The sequence below is a fragment of the Fonsecaea nubica genome (assembly GCF_001646965.1).
Source record: "Fonsecaea nubica strain CBS 269.64 chromosome Unknown Scaff60, whole genome shotgun sequence".
Classification (NCBI taxonomy): Eukaryota; Fungi; Ascomycota; class Eurotiomycetes; order Chaetothyriales; family Herpotrichiellaceae; genus Fonsecaea; species Fonsecaea nubica.
In genome coordinates this window covers 126654-142888 of record NW_019173733.1, presented here as the reverse complement: position 1 = coordinate 142888, position 16235 = coordinate 126654, and the positions used below count along the sequence as shown (strand labels likewise).

Below are 16235 nucleotides of genomic sequence, written 5' to 3'. Positions count from 1 at the left end.
TCGCCAGCATCCGGGCGTCCCGGGAAGGCCGAGTCACGGGATTTCGCCTTGATTTCTTCCGATGTTCTTTCTCCTATTGGCTACTGCATCAGGCGACAACATCTCGGCGCGAGCCAAGGCGGCTGGGCGGCCAGATGGCCAAGAAGTGTTACTTGCACTCAGGTGAAAGAACTTGTAAAAAGTGTATTAGAACTACTATTATCGATACATTTAATCTAGTACGTGACCCTCCATACCACTTGGCTTGCGTTGCAGTTTGGTTCACGACAATGTCACGTGACGTCGATGACGGCGGGCTAGTGGGGTAGAGAATTAGCTGGGCGCCTGCTGGGCCGCTCTCAAAGCCAAGGCGTTCTCCTCCTCTACGAGGTACCTCGTACTCGTCCTCGTACCCAAAGTACAGAGTACCTCGTCTCGAAACAGCCTGGCTAGGCGCCGACCTGGAGGGGACAACCCCAAACGTTTCATCTATTGGATCATACAAAAGTTTGTGGGTCTCCCTGCCCGTCGCTCAATGCCCGACGCCGGGTCAAGCAAGTATGTAGTGCCACACTAGGTACCTGTCTGCAGTCGATCAGGCTGAACGCAGGTTTGCTCCAAAGGGGATTGTATCCCTGAGATATGATGGCACGGTCTATATTGTATGGATTTCTGCTAGCCTTACTGATGGGTTTAATAACATGATGAAGAGGTTCCTGAAGCACATCAAAGGAAAGCGCCCTCGAAGCAGAGACGCAGGCGGGCAAACAGGCGCTCTGGATGTGGTAACACCATTGTCACGTCGGCTGTTGTGCGGGACGCTGATAATTATACCCAGGACGAAGCATCGAGTGTTGAACAGGAGCGATTACCGCCAGAACTGCAAGCTCTGGCAGACGATTCTCGCCGCTATGGGCTCAGAAGACTCCCCTCACTACCAGAAACACCTATATCTGACCAGACTTACGAAGTCAGCATTGTTGCCGTGCACGGTCTCGGAGGTGATTTCTACAGGACTTGGGCGAGCCGCGATCCCCAGACACCGACCTTGTGGCTTTCACAACTTCTTCCGAAAGACTTGCCTGGCGCACGAATTTATTCCTTTGGGTATGAATCTGCACCAACCTTTAGCCGCTCCGTGACAGGCATCAGCGACGCCGCGAACGACCTACTCCATGGCTTAAAGTCTCTGACCGAGCAGGTGAGTGAAACCTCACAACTCGGGACATTATCGAGCTCATATTGACCAACCCGTTAGTGGCCAGCCCAACCAATTATTTTCATCTGTCACAGCCTAGGAGGAATAATAGTGAAACAGGTACCACCAAATCTCTGGATATGAAGAATCAGAGCTGACAGGATGTCGTCTTAGGCAATGATCACGGCACACGAGTTTGACTATTTTGCCGATGTTTTGCGCGCCACCCGGTTGATTGTGATTATGGGTACGCCACATAGAGGGAGTCAGATTGCGGCAGCGTTGCTCCCCGTGCAACATTTACCAATTTCTGTTTGGATCTCTCCTTCACCTCGAATTTTACTGGTTCGATGAGGACCAATCTGATCAGCATGTTATCGCGAGATTCGGCAAAGCTCGATGAGGTCAACCAATCATTCAAAAGAAGAGCCGCTGCCATGACCATTATTTCGTGCTACGAAAGAGTGACACCTCCTGGTTGTTCTAAACTGGTGAGTCCATTTCGAGGCTGCTGAAACCTTTTCACATCGTGTGCTGAGAAAATTTGGAGGTCGTTGAAAAACAATCCGCCATTCTTGGACTACCGGAGGAAATCGAGATATCTATTCAAGCCGATCACATGGCCATGTGCCGCTTTTCGTCAAGGAATGACCCTGGTTATGAACCACTGGCGCGAGCCATAGTCTATGCTGTGAAGCAGATGACGCCCGACACCTCGCATCATTGTACGTCAATATTCCTAGCCAGTGCTGAGCGAGAGGCTAAAGTGCACCACTAAAAGCTTTCACAGAATCTGAAAGCAGATACATGGCGACGTTAAGCCGACAACCTGATGTTCCTATTGACGAGCCCTTGCAAGGCACTTGTGTCTGGTCCGTCTCCACTCGAGAATATCGCGATTGGCGGGCCGAACCTAAGCCAGCTGTTCTGTGGTTGACAGGCGATGCAGGCTGTGGGAAAACCGTACTTACCAACTTCCTTGTCCGAGAGCTGAGAAACGGCGCGGCACCGAGCTCGACAAAGGGCGAGCTGGTTTGCTGCTTCTTCTGTTCCAGGGACATCGAGTCGCAAAAAGACGCACGGTCTCTTCTGAGGTCGCTCATATGGCAAATCCTGCCGGTCGAGAAAGACGTGGTCCGTCAGATCAAGGCGGCTTACAGCTCGATAAGGCATGAATATGAGCCATCCTTCGAGACTCTCTGGCACGTGTTCGAAATGACTGTGCGAGTCAGCTCGTGCACTCATCTGTACATGGTCATTGATGCCTTGGATGAATGTGAGGAGAAGTCACGATCACTGTTCCTAACAAAGTTTCTCAACATGATACGACCTAGGAGCCTGGATGGCGGCGAGACGTGGCGCAAGAGAATCAAACTCATCATCAGCGGACAGCCCCTCGTCAGCCGAGCTTGGAAAATCGGGCATGAAAGCCTCCACCAACTCTACATTGATATGGAGAAGCGTCCCGAGGGTTTGGTGGAGGACCTTCAACGGTTCGTCGACTACAAAGTGGAAGACCTGGTTGACAACGCCATCTGCTCCGAGGCCCTCGGCGAGCAGTTGAAGCGGACTCTTTCTTCTCTGGCCGAGAACTCGTTTCTCTGGCTGAGCGTCGTGCTGGAGGACCTCAAGCAGGGCTTGAACTATCGCGATGCCGATGTACAAAGGGTATTGGCCTCCATTCCTGGCAACCTGAAGGATTCCTACACGAAGCATCTTCCACCGATATCGGAAAGCCAATTGCCGCGATTGAGGTGTTATCTGCAACTGCTGGTAGCATGTGCGAGACCGTTGACGCCATCTGAAGTCGACGTCTTCGCGACACTGCACCATCAGCAGTCGACCGCGTCTATTTCTCCCGTCGATGGGGCGTTGGTGCTGAATAGCCTTCGTCGCGCTCTAGGGCCTCTGGTCAAGTTTCCCGATGGAAAGGTCCAATTCATCCACTCGACGGTAAAGGGATATCTCTTGGCCCTGCAATCTGAACCCGACCATCTGCTTCACAAGACCCACGGCGTGGAGCTCGACACGGCACATTCGCTTCTCGCGAAAGCTTGCATCCAAACCCTCCTGCAGGAGGCGGATAGCCCCGATGCACCCGACGAAGAGAGACTTTCCCTAGAGGTGTCCCCGTCCAGTCCCATCTCTGCCTGTTCTTCGAGAGGCCAAGCCGACCACGACCAGGACGCACCTTGGACGGAATTGTTCAGCATTGAGGATGTCGCCTTCCTGCGAGATGAAAACACCATCTCAGACGACGTCTTGTCACATCTCAGCGGTCACTACCCGAGTTACGATTATGCCACGCGGTATTGGGATTATCATTACACCCAGGCCGAATTCCTCGCTGATGCTTCTATTCAACAAGATGCAATCAAGCTGCTGTCCTGCGGGTCACCGCGACTCTCTCGATGGTACAAGTACAAAGCCAACCATTCACCTACTGCGATGCCTGGTCAATCTGACGTTGACGCTCTGATCCTCGCGGCCTTGTTCAATTTCCCAACAATCTTGCAGACGCTCTTATCGACCCCTGGACCTCCCAGACAAGGCAACAAGCTTCAATCTGCACTATATTGGGCGTCGTCCCGCGGTCATGTCCAGTCCATCAACGTCTTACTCGAGCATAAGGCACCTCTTCTCGACGCAGATCGTGATAGATCAGCGTTGGCTGTCGCCGTTCAAGGCGGACACGCTGAGGCCTGCGAAGTGTTACTCGGCGCGGACGGTGCTGATCCCAATTATTCCGGTCTGAGAACTCTACCACCCCTTGCCCTCGCCGCGGCCCATAACCATGTCGAAATATTGGTCGGGCTGCTTCAGCATGCATCCATTGACGTTACTCAGGCCGATGCGTCAGGACACACGGCCCTCATCCAAGCGTGCTGTTACGGCTCCGACCAATGTCTGAAAGAACTATTGCGAGACGACCGCACCAACATCAACTCACGTGATAGAGACGGCCGCAGCGCCCTGATACACGCTTCCATGTCAAGCAATGCATTCGCGGTGGAAAGGTTGCTGAGGAACTCGTTATTAGATGTGCATGTGTGCGACAAGTACGGCCGAAATGCCATGTCCTATGCGGCCGACAAAGCCACACTCCCTATCGTCAGGCGCTTGTTCCACGCGCAAGTGTCTATTGCAAAAGAGGATGCCAACGGTCGAAACGCCATCTCGTGGGCAACCAACAGCTCCGGAGCGACCAAGGACCCCGACCATCACGGACAGTGTGTCCTTGAATACCTCGTGAAGAAATGCCCTAAAGGCGCCGACTCCCAGGACAAAGACGGTTGGCCGGCTCTAGCCTGGGCCATGGACCGACCTGGATATCTCGAAGCTATCCGAATCCTTGTCGAAAAGGGCAAAGCGGACGTCAATCAGAGAAGTCAAGCCGGCGGTCGTTCCTTGCTGGCTTGGGCGGCCACTGAGGGGTTTACGCAGATTGTCGAATACCTGTTGAGTCTGCCGCACTTGGACAAGAATGCGACAGGCGCCGAAGGCCGATCGCCGTTGTCATACGCCGCGGCAAACGGCAACGTGCGTATCGTAGAATTGCTTTTGGGCGACAGCGAGGTCAGGGCGGATTTGCGGGATTCGAAGGGGAGGACCGCCATGGATTGGGCACGGATGAATCATCAGGACGCAATCGTTTCCGTACTATCTAAACACGGTTTGGAGTAGCAGCTCCTTTTTTTTTTTTTGAACAGGGTGTCGTAGCACTCACGCTCCTCGCCGGCGTGTTGGGTATGACTGTGGTTCTGTGTCTGGCTTTGTCGCGGGCTGATGAATGACTGGTCGACATGTCCGTGCTTTTGCTGACCATGGCTGCTATAATAATGAGCATGTGAACTTGGACGCCGTGCCGAGCTATCGAGTCCGTCGCTGGCATCCTTCTATCCTCTCGTCAGCAAGGCGCCCTTTCGACGCCGTGCTGACGTCGCACATCTCGATCGGAGGAATATCTGGCGCTTCCCAGCTGTGACTTCATCAGGGAACTGGGACCATGGAGGCAGGTGGTTGGAAGGCCGATGCTGCGTTCTGTCGGTTTGCGAAGCTGCAGCGAATCTTGTCTTCTCTGAAGGACGTCGCATATCTCGATGATCTGATCGTGTTTAAATCGAAGGTCAAGCGCCCAGTGGGCACTATGAATGCCATGTCTTCAACCGATTTTCCGCCCGACGTTGCCCACTCCTCTGCCCACAACACTGACCAAGAGCTGTCCCTCTGCCTTCTCACCTTCGACATCTCGAATTCCCCACCCTGCCGAGCCAAACGCACTCAGATCTCTTGCTAATTGAATCGTATGCTCGTTGGCCAGGACATCTCGCCCCACCTGTATTCTGCCGACATCCTCAGAGCCCATGGTCATCAGGGTGAAAACGGTGTCGATAGCCTCCAGACTCACACATCCTCCTCGCTCGATGCTCTCCAGGAGCTGGAATGCGCTCATCCGTCCGATATCCTCAGGCGGTTTCCCTCCCTCGGGAGGGCTCGCTGAGTCTGCAGAGTACAAACATCCGGACGAAGTCTCAGCCACCAGCGACAGGCCAAACCCGAGCCCAACCTTCTTTTTGGCATTTGGGTTGTCTTTTGTCGGTGCAGGCACGAGGGTGGCACTGCTGACGTCCGAAAAGATATAAATGTCGCCTGCAAACTGGTTCAACACGCCCCTCGCTGCCTCGATCATTCTTGCATTGTTCTGTCCACTCACGCCTGTCGAATAAGCCACGCCTCTGATCCTCTTCACTCTCCCCGGATTGAGCATATGTAAAGTCTTAGGCAGCCGCACTTGGTGGCCGAATACCAACTGTACTTCTCCCGCGCCGCCCATGCCCCTAGGGCCAGGATTGGACCGTTTTAGAATCCTCAGCTCGATATCCCTCTCGATGCCAAACTTCGCGTAGAGAGGCAGAATCGCCGTTCGGACGGAGTCCACGCTCATATCCCCCCACGTCTCTGGAGTGGAACTCGTGATTACGCCGGGACCAGTGAACAAAATGTTGAACTTGGCCTTGCTGAAGGGCGCCAGCAGGCACATCGGAATCAAAAAGTAGGCCAGCCCTCGTGTATTCGTGGCGGGGATCTCGTGTCTCAACACCCCCGAGACGCCGTCCGCTCCACTGCCCGGCGCCGACCCAGTGATCAACCCTGGCTTGTACAACAGCACCGTGCCTGTATACGAGATTTCAATGTGCGAGCCATTCGTGACGGCTTCGAGGAGTCTCAAGAAGGAGATTTCGTGTGGCCCCAGCCCTGGGTTGGTGGGTGAATTAGGACGGATCTGATCGATGCGGATGGGACGACCAAGCAACGTAGAGAGGATCAGGCGGGAAGTCAGGGATTTGTGGGAGGAGAATCGGAGGGGAGGTTGTGAGGTCGTCGACATTGTGGTATAGGAGAGTTAAAAGATCCAGGGTCAGCTCATGTTTTGTGAGTGCGCCACTTTCATGTATGATCTGCGCTTGAGAATGGACTTTCTCTATTAAACATTCATCAGAGAAAAAAAGTCCAACAGGCCGCTTCTCCGCAGCACACCAAATTTTTCTCCGCAGTTGGACTCGATCTGAATTCTCCCGCTGCTTTTTGCCTCTGACGTTGACCATCGTCTTCAACACATACCATTTGACTTTTCCCCAAGACCTACTACTGTATATTCGCGGGCCGCCGTCCTCTGCTCCCTACATTTTCAAGTCAGGAACATAGCCGCGCTCGATGAAGGCCGCCAGGAGTGCGCCTAGATATATCCCAGTCGGTCGTACACATTTCAGGCTCTTCGCTGCTACACGGTTGTGCACACGTCAATTCCCTCTCAAACTGACCCAGTTCCACTCCAGAAGCCACTCCACCATGGCCGCCGCGTTAAATCTGCCCAAATGGTACCGAGAACAATTGAGCAGTTCTATGTGGTACGGCTCCTCGCTGACGGTTTCTCAGGCTCAAAGATAACTCGCACCTGCTCAAGCCGCCCATCAACAACTACTGTGTCTATGCGCCCTCGTCCTCTACTGGGGGCCTGACAGTCATGGTTGTCGGTGGCCCAAATGCTCGAACAGACTACCACATCAACACCACGCCCGAGTTCTTTTATCAGCATAAGGGCTCCATGCTGCTGAAGACCATGGACACCTCAACCACACCACACACGCCTGTCGACATACCCATTCACGAGAACTCAATGTTCCTCCTTCCTCCCAACACTCCGCACAACCCTGTCCGATTTGCAGACACCGTGGGCGTTGTACTGGAACAGCCGCGGCCGGAGGACTCGGTTGACACGCTAAGGTGGTATTGCAAGAGTTGCCATAACATTGTTCATGAGGCAAGCTTTCACCTCACGGACCTGGGCACGCAGATCAAGGAAGGCGTGTTGGCGTTTGAGAACGACATGGACGCCCGGACGTGTAAGAATTGTGGCACGGTCGCAACGTCGAAACCAGCACCAGGTGAGATTCAACAGCCTCCGAGATTCCCAGACGAATGAGCAAGTGGCACGGGTGATCATCCGGTCCCAGCCAGCAATGACTTTTCCTTTTCTTCTACATCATCTGCTGCAGATTGTTCCTGTGTCTTACTTTCTGCGGCAATCTGTTTGAGTACGTCTTCTGCAATTTTGACTGCTGCTGGAGGTAGTCCGGCCAACTTTGCAACCTTCAACGCATGTGACTGTCTATTGATGCCCCTCTTCAATCGGTGCAAGAACATGAACGAGCCATGTTCATCCTCCAGCACATCAGTACAATAGCAGCACAGGTTGGGCCATTTTCGTGTCATATCAGCCAGGGCATGAAAATGGGTCGCGAAGAGTGTTCGGCATTTGTTGATGTGATAGAGGTGATACAAACTCGCATATCCAACGGCAGTTCCGTCTTCGGGGGTCGTGCCTCGCCCTACCTCGTCCATGATCACAAATGACTTGGGAGTGGCGTGCTTCAGTATCGCTGCGGTCTCCAGCATCTCCACCATAAAGGTAGATTGGTCTCGAAACAAGTCATCCGCAGCCCCTATCCGACTGAAGATCTGGTCCACAAGCCCGATCTCAGCGTGGACGGCTGGCACGTACGAGCCGGCCTGAGCAAGTATTGTAAGCAGAGCATTCTGCCGGAGAAACGTACTCTTCCCACCCATATTGGGTCCTGTCACCAACCATATTCGCTCCTTGTGGTCAAGGACGAGATTGTTGCTGACAAAAGATCTGCCTTGCTCTTCCAGCCCTGCTTTGACTGTAGGATGCCGGCCTCCGATGATTTTGTGCTCTGTACCGTTGTTGAGGAGAGGTCGAACCCACGATTGCTCCCTCGCGAGGAGGGCAAAGCCGCATGCAACATCTAGTTCGTCCATGACTGCCGCATTGCGCCGCAGTGTTACCAGGTTCTTGATGACAAGCTCCCTCAGCGTTGCAAATATTCGCTTCTCTTCCTCGCGGATGTTTAGAATCGCTTGGTCGATCCGGCGGCCCAACCGAGTCCAGTCGCCCAGATAGAAGGAACGAGTACTCTTAGAGGATGAGACCATCTTGGCATGGAGCGATTCCAATTTCTCTCGATCAAAGCCTGTGGCACTGCGAATATGGCAAATGTGGCCGAGGCCAGGTGTGGACTTCAGCATCAGCGTCGGCGCTGAGAGTTCCGCTCGCAGCCTGTTCGCTAGGTGAACTTTTTCTGTCTGGAGCGAGTCCAGGTCTTTGTGTAATCGGTGCAGCGTCTCACTAGCATCGCGACGCATTATCCAGGGCTCTTCAAGTTCGATCTCGTCCTTCTTTTGATCCTCCAATTTGCTGCGAGCTTGGACGGCTTTGGGCAATAAATCCAATTCCTCTGGACCACTTTGCAATACGACATCATGTGCCATGGCGGCAACACTTGCCGCTTCGTCTTCTTCAAGCCGATGCTTCTGCATGAGGCCTTGTTCGTCAATAGCCGAAGAAATCCGAGCCTGGAGCTCAGCTGGACCGTGCAGCTCAAAACGCTGCAGAAGCTTCCGGAGAGGAAGCACCACATGTGCTTGGTTCATCCCATTGGTTTCCGCCAGGTTCAAGTCCTGTTCCAACGACTGCAGAAGATCATTCGTCGCGACGGTTTCGGTTATGGCGCTTGCTAATGACAACATGTCATCCGCATCTCCTTTGTTCAGCGCAAATTTTTGAACGATGCGTTGGACATCGAATGTTCTTCGAAGTCGGAAGATCAACGACTCCGCCAACTCCTGGTTTTCAACGAAGACTGTGACCAAGTCAAGCCGATCATTAATTTCACCAAGCGAGGCCGACGGGGATGTGAGACGGTCTCGTAGAAGGCGTGCACCACTTTTAGTTGAGGTCCTCTTGACAGCATGAAACAAACTCCCCTTTCCAAGGCCGTCTCGGGCGGTTTCCAAAATCTCCAGGCCTCTGAGACTGTTGCGGTCAATGTTCAGGATAGCCTGTATTTCGCGTTGACGTGGAGGCTGCAAACGAAGCTGTAAGCCCTGCAGCCGATGGCGAACATAGTCCAGAAGTCGGTGACCAGCATGCTTTTCTGCCATGCTGAACCTCTCATCTGCGTTTGCAGGCACGGGAGATTCGAGCATCTCATTCCACTCGGCCATGGATATAAAATCACTCTCTGTCTCATGCAACGTGAGTAGTCGATGGTCTCGGCCGACTATATTCTGCACCTCATTTTGAATTCCTTCGGAAATGTTAGAAGGTAGAATGATCTCCCGGGGATCAATTCTGGTCAATGCTGACGACAGTGAGCCACGACCTGTGATCTGCGTGTAGAAGTCGCCAGTAGATAGGTCCAACCAAGCAAGACCGAGCTTCTGCTCAGGCTCTGGTTCTGGAGCTCCCACATCACCATTGCTTTGCTCGATCATGACAGGCTCCGGGGCAATCGATAGCAGGAAGTTGTATTCGTACGGATCCAGGAACTTCTCGTCAATCAACGTACCCGGGGTTATCACTCGTGCCACCCGACGATCGTGTTTGAGACCACCGGATTTGACCTTGCCAGAGACCTGGACCAGGAATTCCTCACATATGGCCACATATTTGTTGAGATCTTGGACAAGCATTTTCAAGAACCTGTCCAATTGGAAAAAGGGAAATCCGGCCATTGCGACAGGCCCGAGCTTGGTCTGCTTGTGGCCGACTTTGAGATTGAGGAGAGGCCCGTATTCTTCCGCCTGTTCAAAGTACAACTCGTAGAAATTGCCGACCCGGGTGAGGAGGACGCAGTTGTCAAATTTGGCCATGTTAGACCTCGCACCCTTGAGCACCGTTGGGTACTGGGGCTCATCGTCGGCAGGTAAGTTGGGAAGGGGTTCAGCCTGGATCGTGCCCTGCTGTAGTTCTTTCACTTTCTTCCTTGACACCGATTTTGCTCCCCTCTGTTGACCTCGAGCGAGCCATGGTTGGAAGATAGGCTTTACGGTTTCTCGGTGCTGCTTGTGACATGTGAGGAGGGTCCGGGGACGAATGATGCTCTCTAGTAACCGGAGGTCTCGGCCATGGAGTGATTGAATGAATGGTCGCATTGGGTCACTCTGGATGCGGTCAAAGGATGATTGAGGTCGACGCGCTTGACGCGTAAATTGCTGAGCGGAATAAACGCCGCTTTTAGGATACAGACCTCATGGAGGAAGGGAGAGCGATGCGAGGAGATGAAAAGCACTCGGTCGCTGCGAGATTGAATCAATGGATGGAATCTATATATTTTCTTGCGTCCTGTCTTTGAGGGAGCAATTGGTCTTGTACGCAGCTCGTGAAAGTGAGCAAGAGCAAGTTGGGTGAACCAGATAATCAGCGAGAGAATAATGGAAATTTACTGCAGACTTGATGAAACAAAGGATGTGGTGTAGGTCTGTAGATATGCCTTCATGGCTGTTTACATATGGGGCTCTTTTGAGTCCTTTCTTCAATCTCATAATGTCGCTCTCGTCCATTGGCCTCTGTCATGCAGCATCGCGTCAGTCGACATATCTCTCTACAAACTCTTCACCCCAGCCCTTTAACTCCATCCTCAAGAGATCCCCTCTTTCGACCTCCTCCCTCTTCTCACACAACTCCTCAACATCCCAGTTACCCCAAATTAATCTTCCTGTGAGGAAATTCGCATCAGTCTCCGCTTTAGCGGCAGCCCAAACGCACCAGGACGCTGGTAACCGCACATCATCCTTCGCCATGACTCGCTGTCCTTTTCTCGCCATTGCGGTCGGGATTTCACCAGGCTGTAGGTTGAACACGGCGAGGTCATCGGGATGTTCGGCTTGGAGGAAGCAGAAGATGTGCAGAGCGGCAAGTTTCGAGGCGGCGTAGGCGGAGAATGTAGGTATCAGTGGTGGAGGCAGGTGTGCAGCACCAGTCGAGATGTTGATGATGACGGGCTTGGAAGCTGACGAGTTGTGTGGTCCCACCGAGGGCACTTGTGCTGGTGGACGGGTCTTTAAGAATGCCTTGATGACAACGAGAGCGCCTTTGACGTTCGTCTCGAAGCATTGCCAATAGTCTCCAAGCTCTGATTCCGCAAGGAGAGAGTGAAGATCCAGATACCCTGCGTTGGAGACGAGAACATCAATTCGGCCCAACTTTCCAACGGACTGGGAAAAAGCATTATCCATGGCCTCCGCAGATGCCACGTCGGCTTGAAATACAAGGCACTGGAAGTCGGCGCTACCCCTAGTCTTGGCTGCTTCCTCAATCTCGACCTTCGCGCCGTCAAGTGTGGATTTGGTCCGCCCTGTGATAACGACAGCGCGTACCTTGGCCACTGCAAAGGCGATAGCTGTTGCTTTGCCAATTCCAGTTGCACCGCCAGTAATGAAAACAGTCTTTCCGTGAGCCGATAGAGAAGGCTGCAGAGGATCGATCGCAGCGTAAGGCGAGTGATGCCATGTTTTGGTGAAGGAAGGAAACTTCGACATGGTGCGTTTAAGTTTGCAAGGTTGAAACGCTTGAGATGCTTCTTCCTAGCCGGTGGCAGATCACGTCGTACCTTTTGCGGTGGGTATACTGAGAGGACTGTTTTGTGTCAAACTCTCTAGGTATTTCGTGAGGATTTGCTCTGCTTTATACTCGAGCCGCCGTATTGGTGGGACAATATTGTTGTCGACCGGTATATGCAGTAAGCTGGAGACATTTGAAAAGAGGGATGTCGTTACATCAGACATCGTGACATGCCTGCAACATCTAGAACCGGCCGCGGTGAGCAACACCAATGAACAACAGCTCCACCGACAGTAGGTCAGAGCACAAACATCAGAGCAAGGCTGCATACCTTTAGTTAGAGCCAACATGATTATCTCCAATAATCACACTCTGCGGTGGAATAGTCCGGTCACGGTTCGGACGTGAGCCAATAAGCCAAAGGGGAGAGTAAGCCAGCCTCGAATGGCCGAATTCGGCATGGCCCATGTACACGGGTACATTTGGATAAGCATGTTGTCGCTCGAGCAGCTGCTGGTGTTTGATTATGAGTGCTGATTCAGGGGACATTCCCCACAGGCGCATTGATAGGGTTCAAGGTCTTGTTGAGTGCTCAGAGTTACTGTCAACACGACCTGACAAGAATGTCGGGTGTCGAGCGCTCAAGACATATCCTTGTAAGCGGATTGGAGGCCTCAGGTGTCCTTCCCTCCAGCGTAGAATGGACTATTTGTGTCGGGCACTCGCAGGGATCGAAAACCCTCGGGTCATGAAATCGGCGTCCCTTCGACTCTTTTCGTCTGATTTCTTAGAGTACAAGGAGCTGATGTTTTCGTTCTCACGCCTTCTCTTCTTCCTGGCTGCTTCCTCTTCCATGACTCGGGCGGTAAGACTGGCGGTTGCAGCATTCTTAATCCCATTTGGCAGATTTGTTATCGAGTTCCCTGCCAGGCTTGTCGCAGGGAGAGTGGTGTTGGACGGTGTTGATTTCTCCTGCCCATTGGTCCCCGTTGCTTGCTGTTCCGAGGCTTGCTGCAGTTGGTCTGATTTGCTGTGACCATTTGCCTTCCGCTTCTTGCTCCCACTGGCCTTTTTCAGAGAGTGCGAGAGTCCCAGAGACCTCAGGGCTTCGATCCGCTCGATCACGCGCGCTTTGTCTTGCTCAGTGCTTGGAAGTATGGGGATAACATCCCTTTCCTCATATGGAGTGCCACACTGCACACATTTTCCCTCACTCTTCATCTCTTTGATGGCCTCTTGTGAAAATGCATGACCACAGGGAACGAGGTAGACTGCTTTGGTATTCGGGCCCAGTTCTTTCGATGTCACAGGGCAGATCCATCGGTCTGACTTGGTTTTCTCATCGTGTTCTGCTTCAAATTGCACTTCGACTACATCCTTGAGACTGTTGATCCGACCTTGAATGAATTTCTCGTACTCTTGTTTGTCCACAGAGCTGGCTTCGGCAGGGAGCAGAAACTGAATAATGGCGTCCTTATTGTAGAGATCGCCTGAGTAATCTGAAACGATAGGCTTGACGAGGGGTTTGTGGGAGACTGGGCAGGTAGACCAACGATGAGCAAGGTGCTCCTTTTGCTTGTCTTTGAGTTCGGTGGCAGTTGGATTCCGCGCCGCTTCCTTGACGAGTTCACGCCGTGTTGGGATGCTATCAACGGTCAGTACATTCTACATCGATATCTCACGACGATGGAGACTCAACTCACCTTCCTCCGTCATTGCCCATGATGCTGATGACTTTGGGGCGGGTGGTTTTCGTGAAGAGAGTCGAGTTAGCGATGTGACGAGTATCTAGCCTGCCCTGCCTGCTAGCCTTACGAGGAACAGTAAAGTTCATCGGTTGGGGTGTGGGTGGGTGGCAACAGGGTCTCCACAGCCTTTTCCACCTTCCCCCTCCCCCCCCACAGCCTCTGTGCCTCTCCCAAGCGCCACCCAGACCAACCCGACAATACTCGCTACGAATGAATTTGCCAACAGAGCCTGCCAAAGAGGTTACCGAAGAGGGAATGCAGTTTTCCTCTCGCGCTATAATATGATTTGTGTCATGTCATGTCATTCATTCTCTGCCTCAGGAGATAAGACGTCGGACATTCAGCATAACATGAATACGCAGCAACAGCTTCAACATGACTTAGCCATCACTCCAAAAACAGCCAATCTCTTGATCCAACTTGGTTATACATCATATCGCGACCTTCGCAGTCTTTCACCAAACCAAATCGTAGCCCAGCTCAAGACACTCCCTGATATTATGCCAGCGCAGGCAGAGCAATACCGCCGGGGTCTGCGAAGAATGGTCTGGCTAGCAACTCAAGATAACCCCAGGGCGCAAGCTCAGTTATATCCGAATTGGACCCAGCAAGCGCTCAAAGGGCGTGGTTTGTGGAGAGACGATATCGATTACGACGGGCTTAGCGGAGATGAAGTCAATCAACTCCATCATGAGATGAAAGACAGGGAGTTTGCGATTGGCTAGGCTTAAATCCTCTTCACCAACTGGCGCCAGGATGCAATAAATGACGTGAGGAGTCCTTCACATTCGATTTTACAAGAGCGACAAACCTTGTTAAACGGACTTTCTACCGGCAAATGCCGAGCTGTTATCACCATCGCTATAGAATGTATAAAGAGTCTTGATGCTGCTCACCAAAACAAATCCTTTCAAGTCACTTCAGCCACGTCAAATCTGCCTATCTAGACCTTTTCGGAAACGTTATCACCAACCATCGAACAACATGAGAGTTCTCCTGACTGGCGGATCTGGCTTTATCGCCGCCCACTGTGTCGACTACCTGCTTCAGCGTGGCCACTCTGTTGTTTTTACCGTGCGCTCGCCAGAAAAGGGTCAAAAGATCTTGAGGAATCATCCTGGTCTACCAAAGGATAAGCTCAACTACGTAATTGTTGGCGACATCGCACAAGAAAATGCCTTTGACGAGGCCGTCAAATCAGATCCTCCCTTTGAGGGCGTTTTGCACACGGCATCGCCATTCCATTACAACGTCACCGATCCCAAGAAAGATCTGCTAGATCCTGCCATCATTGGTACGACTGGAATCCTCAAGGCTGTCAAAAAGTACGCGCCTACCGTCAAGCGCATCGTTATCACGAGTTCTTTTGCAGCGATTATAAATCCACCGTCGCACGAAAAGATCTACAGCGAGAAGAACTGGAACCCGATCACGGAAGAAGAAGCCATTCAGAACCCAGCGAACGCATACCGCGCGTCAAAGACCTTCGCTGAGCGGGCGGCGTGGGAGTTTGTCGAAAAGGAAAAGCCCAACTTTGACCTTGCCACCATCAATCCACCACTCGTCCTTGGCCCGGTGGTGCACTATCTCAATTCTCTCGATACCATCAACACTTCCAACGAACGAGTCAGAAACATGATCCAAGGCCGGACCAAGGATACCGGTCTTGCTCCTTCAGGCGTCTTTATCTGGGTCGACGTTCGGGACGTCGCGCTCGCTCACGTCAAAGCCTTGGAAGTTCCCGAAGCAGGTGGCAAACGATTCCTGACAACAGCAGGCCACTACTCCAACGCCGACATTGCGCAGATTATCAAGCAACGCTTTCCGGATCTGGCTGATAAGCTACCCGACAAGATCGAGAGTGACAGGCCACAAGACTGCTATCAGTATGACAACTCGAGAAGCAAGGAGGTGCTGGGCCTGAAGTACCGGAGTCTGGAGGACAGTGTTGTGGATACCGTCAAGTCTTTACTCGCAGTTGGTGCTTAAAGCCCCGGTATCTATCCCAACAGCACGAGAGCCAGGCTCCAATATAGTTGAAATGGTCGAGATGCCGGACTCTCCTGCTGGATTCTCTGCAAGACTTGGGTCTGAGCTAACAGACAAACATCCGTGTGGAAGCAGCCCTTGTTCCACGTGGTCGTGGACTTGATTGCTAGAACGTTCATTCTTATAGAAGCCAGTGGTAAAGAGCAAGGCAGACAAATATATAGACAAGGACAAGATATATAGAAACTGCCATCTCCTATGCTAGACAATTAGGTAGACATACTGATTTGATGAGAATAAAAATATTGCGCTATAGAATTGAAGCAAAAACAAAACCGTCAAGCACCCAAAACCCGCTTATAACCAATCTATATTTCTACGAAACTCACATGTTGTA

At 52.3% G+C, this 16235-nt stretch overlaps 7 protein-coding genes across 7 annotated transcripts; 3 read left to right on the top strand and 4 right to left on the bottom strand.

Moving 5' to 3' along the window:
• Window positions 1-683: 683 nt before the first annotated feature.
• AYO20_08051 (hypothetical protein) lies at window positions 684-4861 on the top strand (the record flags this gene model as incomplete). Its single annotated transcript, XM_022646333.1, has 5 exons — window positions 684-764; window positions 818-1180; window positions 1438-1668; window positions 1728-1902; window positions 1959-4861. The coding sequence occupies 5 exons, from the start codon at window positions 684-686 to the stop codon at window positions 4859-4861; spliced, it is 3753 nt and encodes a 1250-aa protein (XP_022497728.1).
• Window positions 4862-5339: 478 nt separating this feature from the next.
• Window positions 5340-6566, bottom strand: AYO20_08050 (hypothetical protein; the record flags this gene model as incomplete). Its single annotated transcript, XM_022646332.1, has 1 exon — window positions 5340-6566. The coding sequence occupies one exon, from the start codon at window positions 6564-6566 to the stop codon at window positions 5340-5342; it is 1227 nt and encodes a 408-aa protein (XP_022497727.1).
• A 461-nt stretch (window positions 6567-7027) lies between these two features.
• On the top strand, window positions 7028-7661 carry AYO20_08049 (3-hydroxyanthranilate 3,4-dioxygenase; the record flags this gene model as incomplete). Its single annotated transcript, XM_022646331.1, has 2 exons — window positions 7028-7056; window positions 7115-7661. The coding sequence occupies 2 exons, from the start codon at window positions 7028-7030 to the stop codon at window positions 7659-7661; spliced, it is 576 nt and encodes a 191-aa protein (XP_022497726.1).
• A 55-nt stretch (window positions 7662-7716) lies between these two features.
• On the bottom strand, window positions 7717-10411 carry AYO20_08048 (hypothetical protein; the record flags this gene model as incomplete). Its single annotated transcript, XM_022646330.1, has 2 exons — window positions 7717-7728; window positions 7778-10411. The coding sequence occupies 2 exons, from the start codon at window positions 10409-10411 to the stop codon at window positions 7717-7719; spliced, it is 2646 nt and encodes an 881-aa protein (XP_022497725.1).
• A 714-nt stretch (window positions 10412-11125) lies between these two features.
• Window positions 11126-12079, bottom strand: AYO20_08047 (hypothetical protein; the record flags this gene model as incomplete). Its single annotated transcript, XM_022646329.1, has 1 exon — window positions 11126-12079. The coding sequence occupies one exon, from the start codon at window positions 12077-12079 to the stop codon at window positions 11126-11128; it is 954 nt and encodes a 317-aa protein (XP_022497724.1).
• A 727-nt stretch (window positions 12080-12806) lies between these two features.
• AYO20_08046 (hypothetical protein) lies at window positions 12807-13824 on the bottom strand (the record flags this gene model as incomplete). Its single annotated transcript, XM_022646328.1, has 2 exons — window positions 12807-13746; window positions 13805-13824. 2 exons carry the CDS (start codon window positions 13822-13824, stop codon window positions 12807-12809), a joined length of 960 nt encoding a protein of 319 aa, XP_022497723.1.
• Window positions 13825-14833: 1009 nt separating this feature from the next.
• AYO20_08045 (hypothetical protein) lies at window positions 14834-15838 on the top strand (the record flags this gene model as incomplete). Its single annotated transcript, XM_022646327.1, has 1 exon — window positions 14834-15838. One exon carries the CDS (start codon window positions 14834-14836, stop codon window positions 15836-15838), a length of 1005 nt encoding a protein of 334 aa, XP_022497722.1.
• Between the last annotated feature and the right edge of the window lie 397 nt (window positions 15839-16235).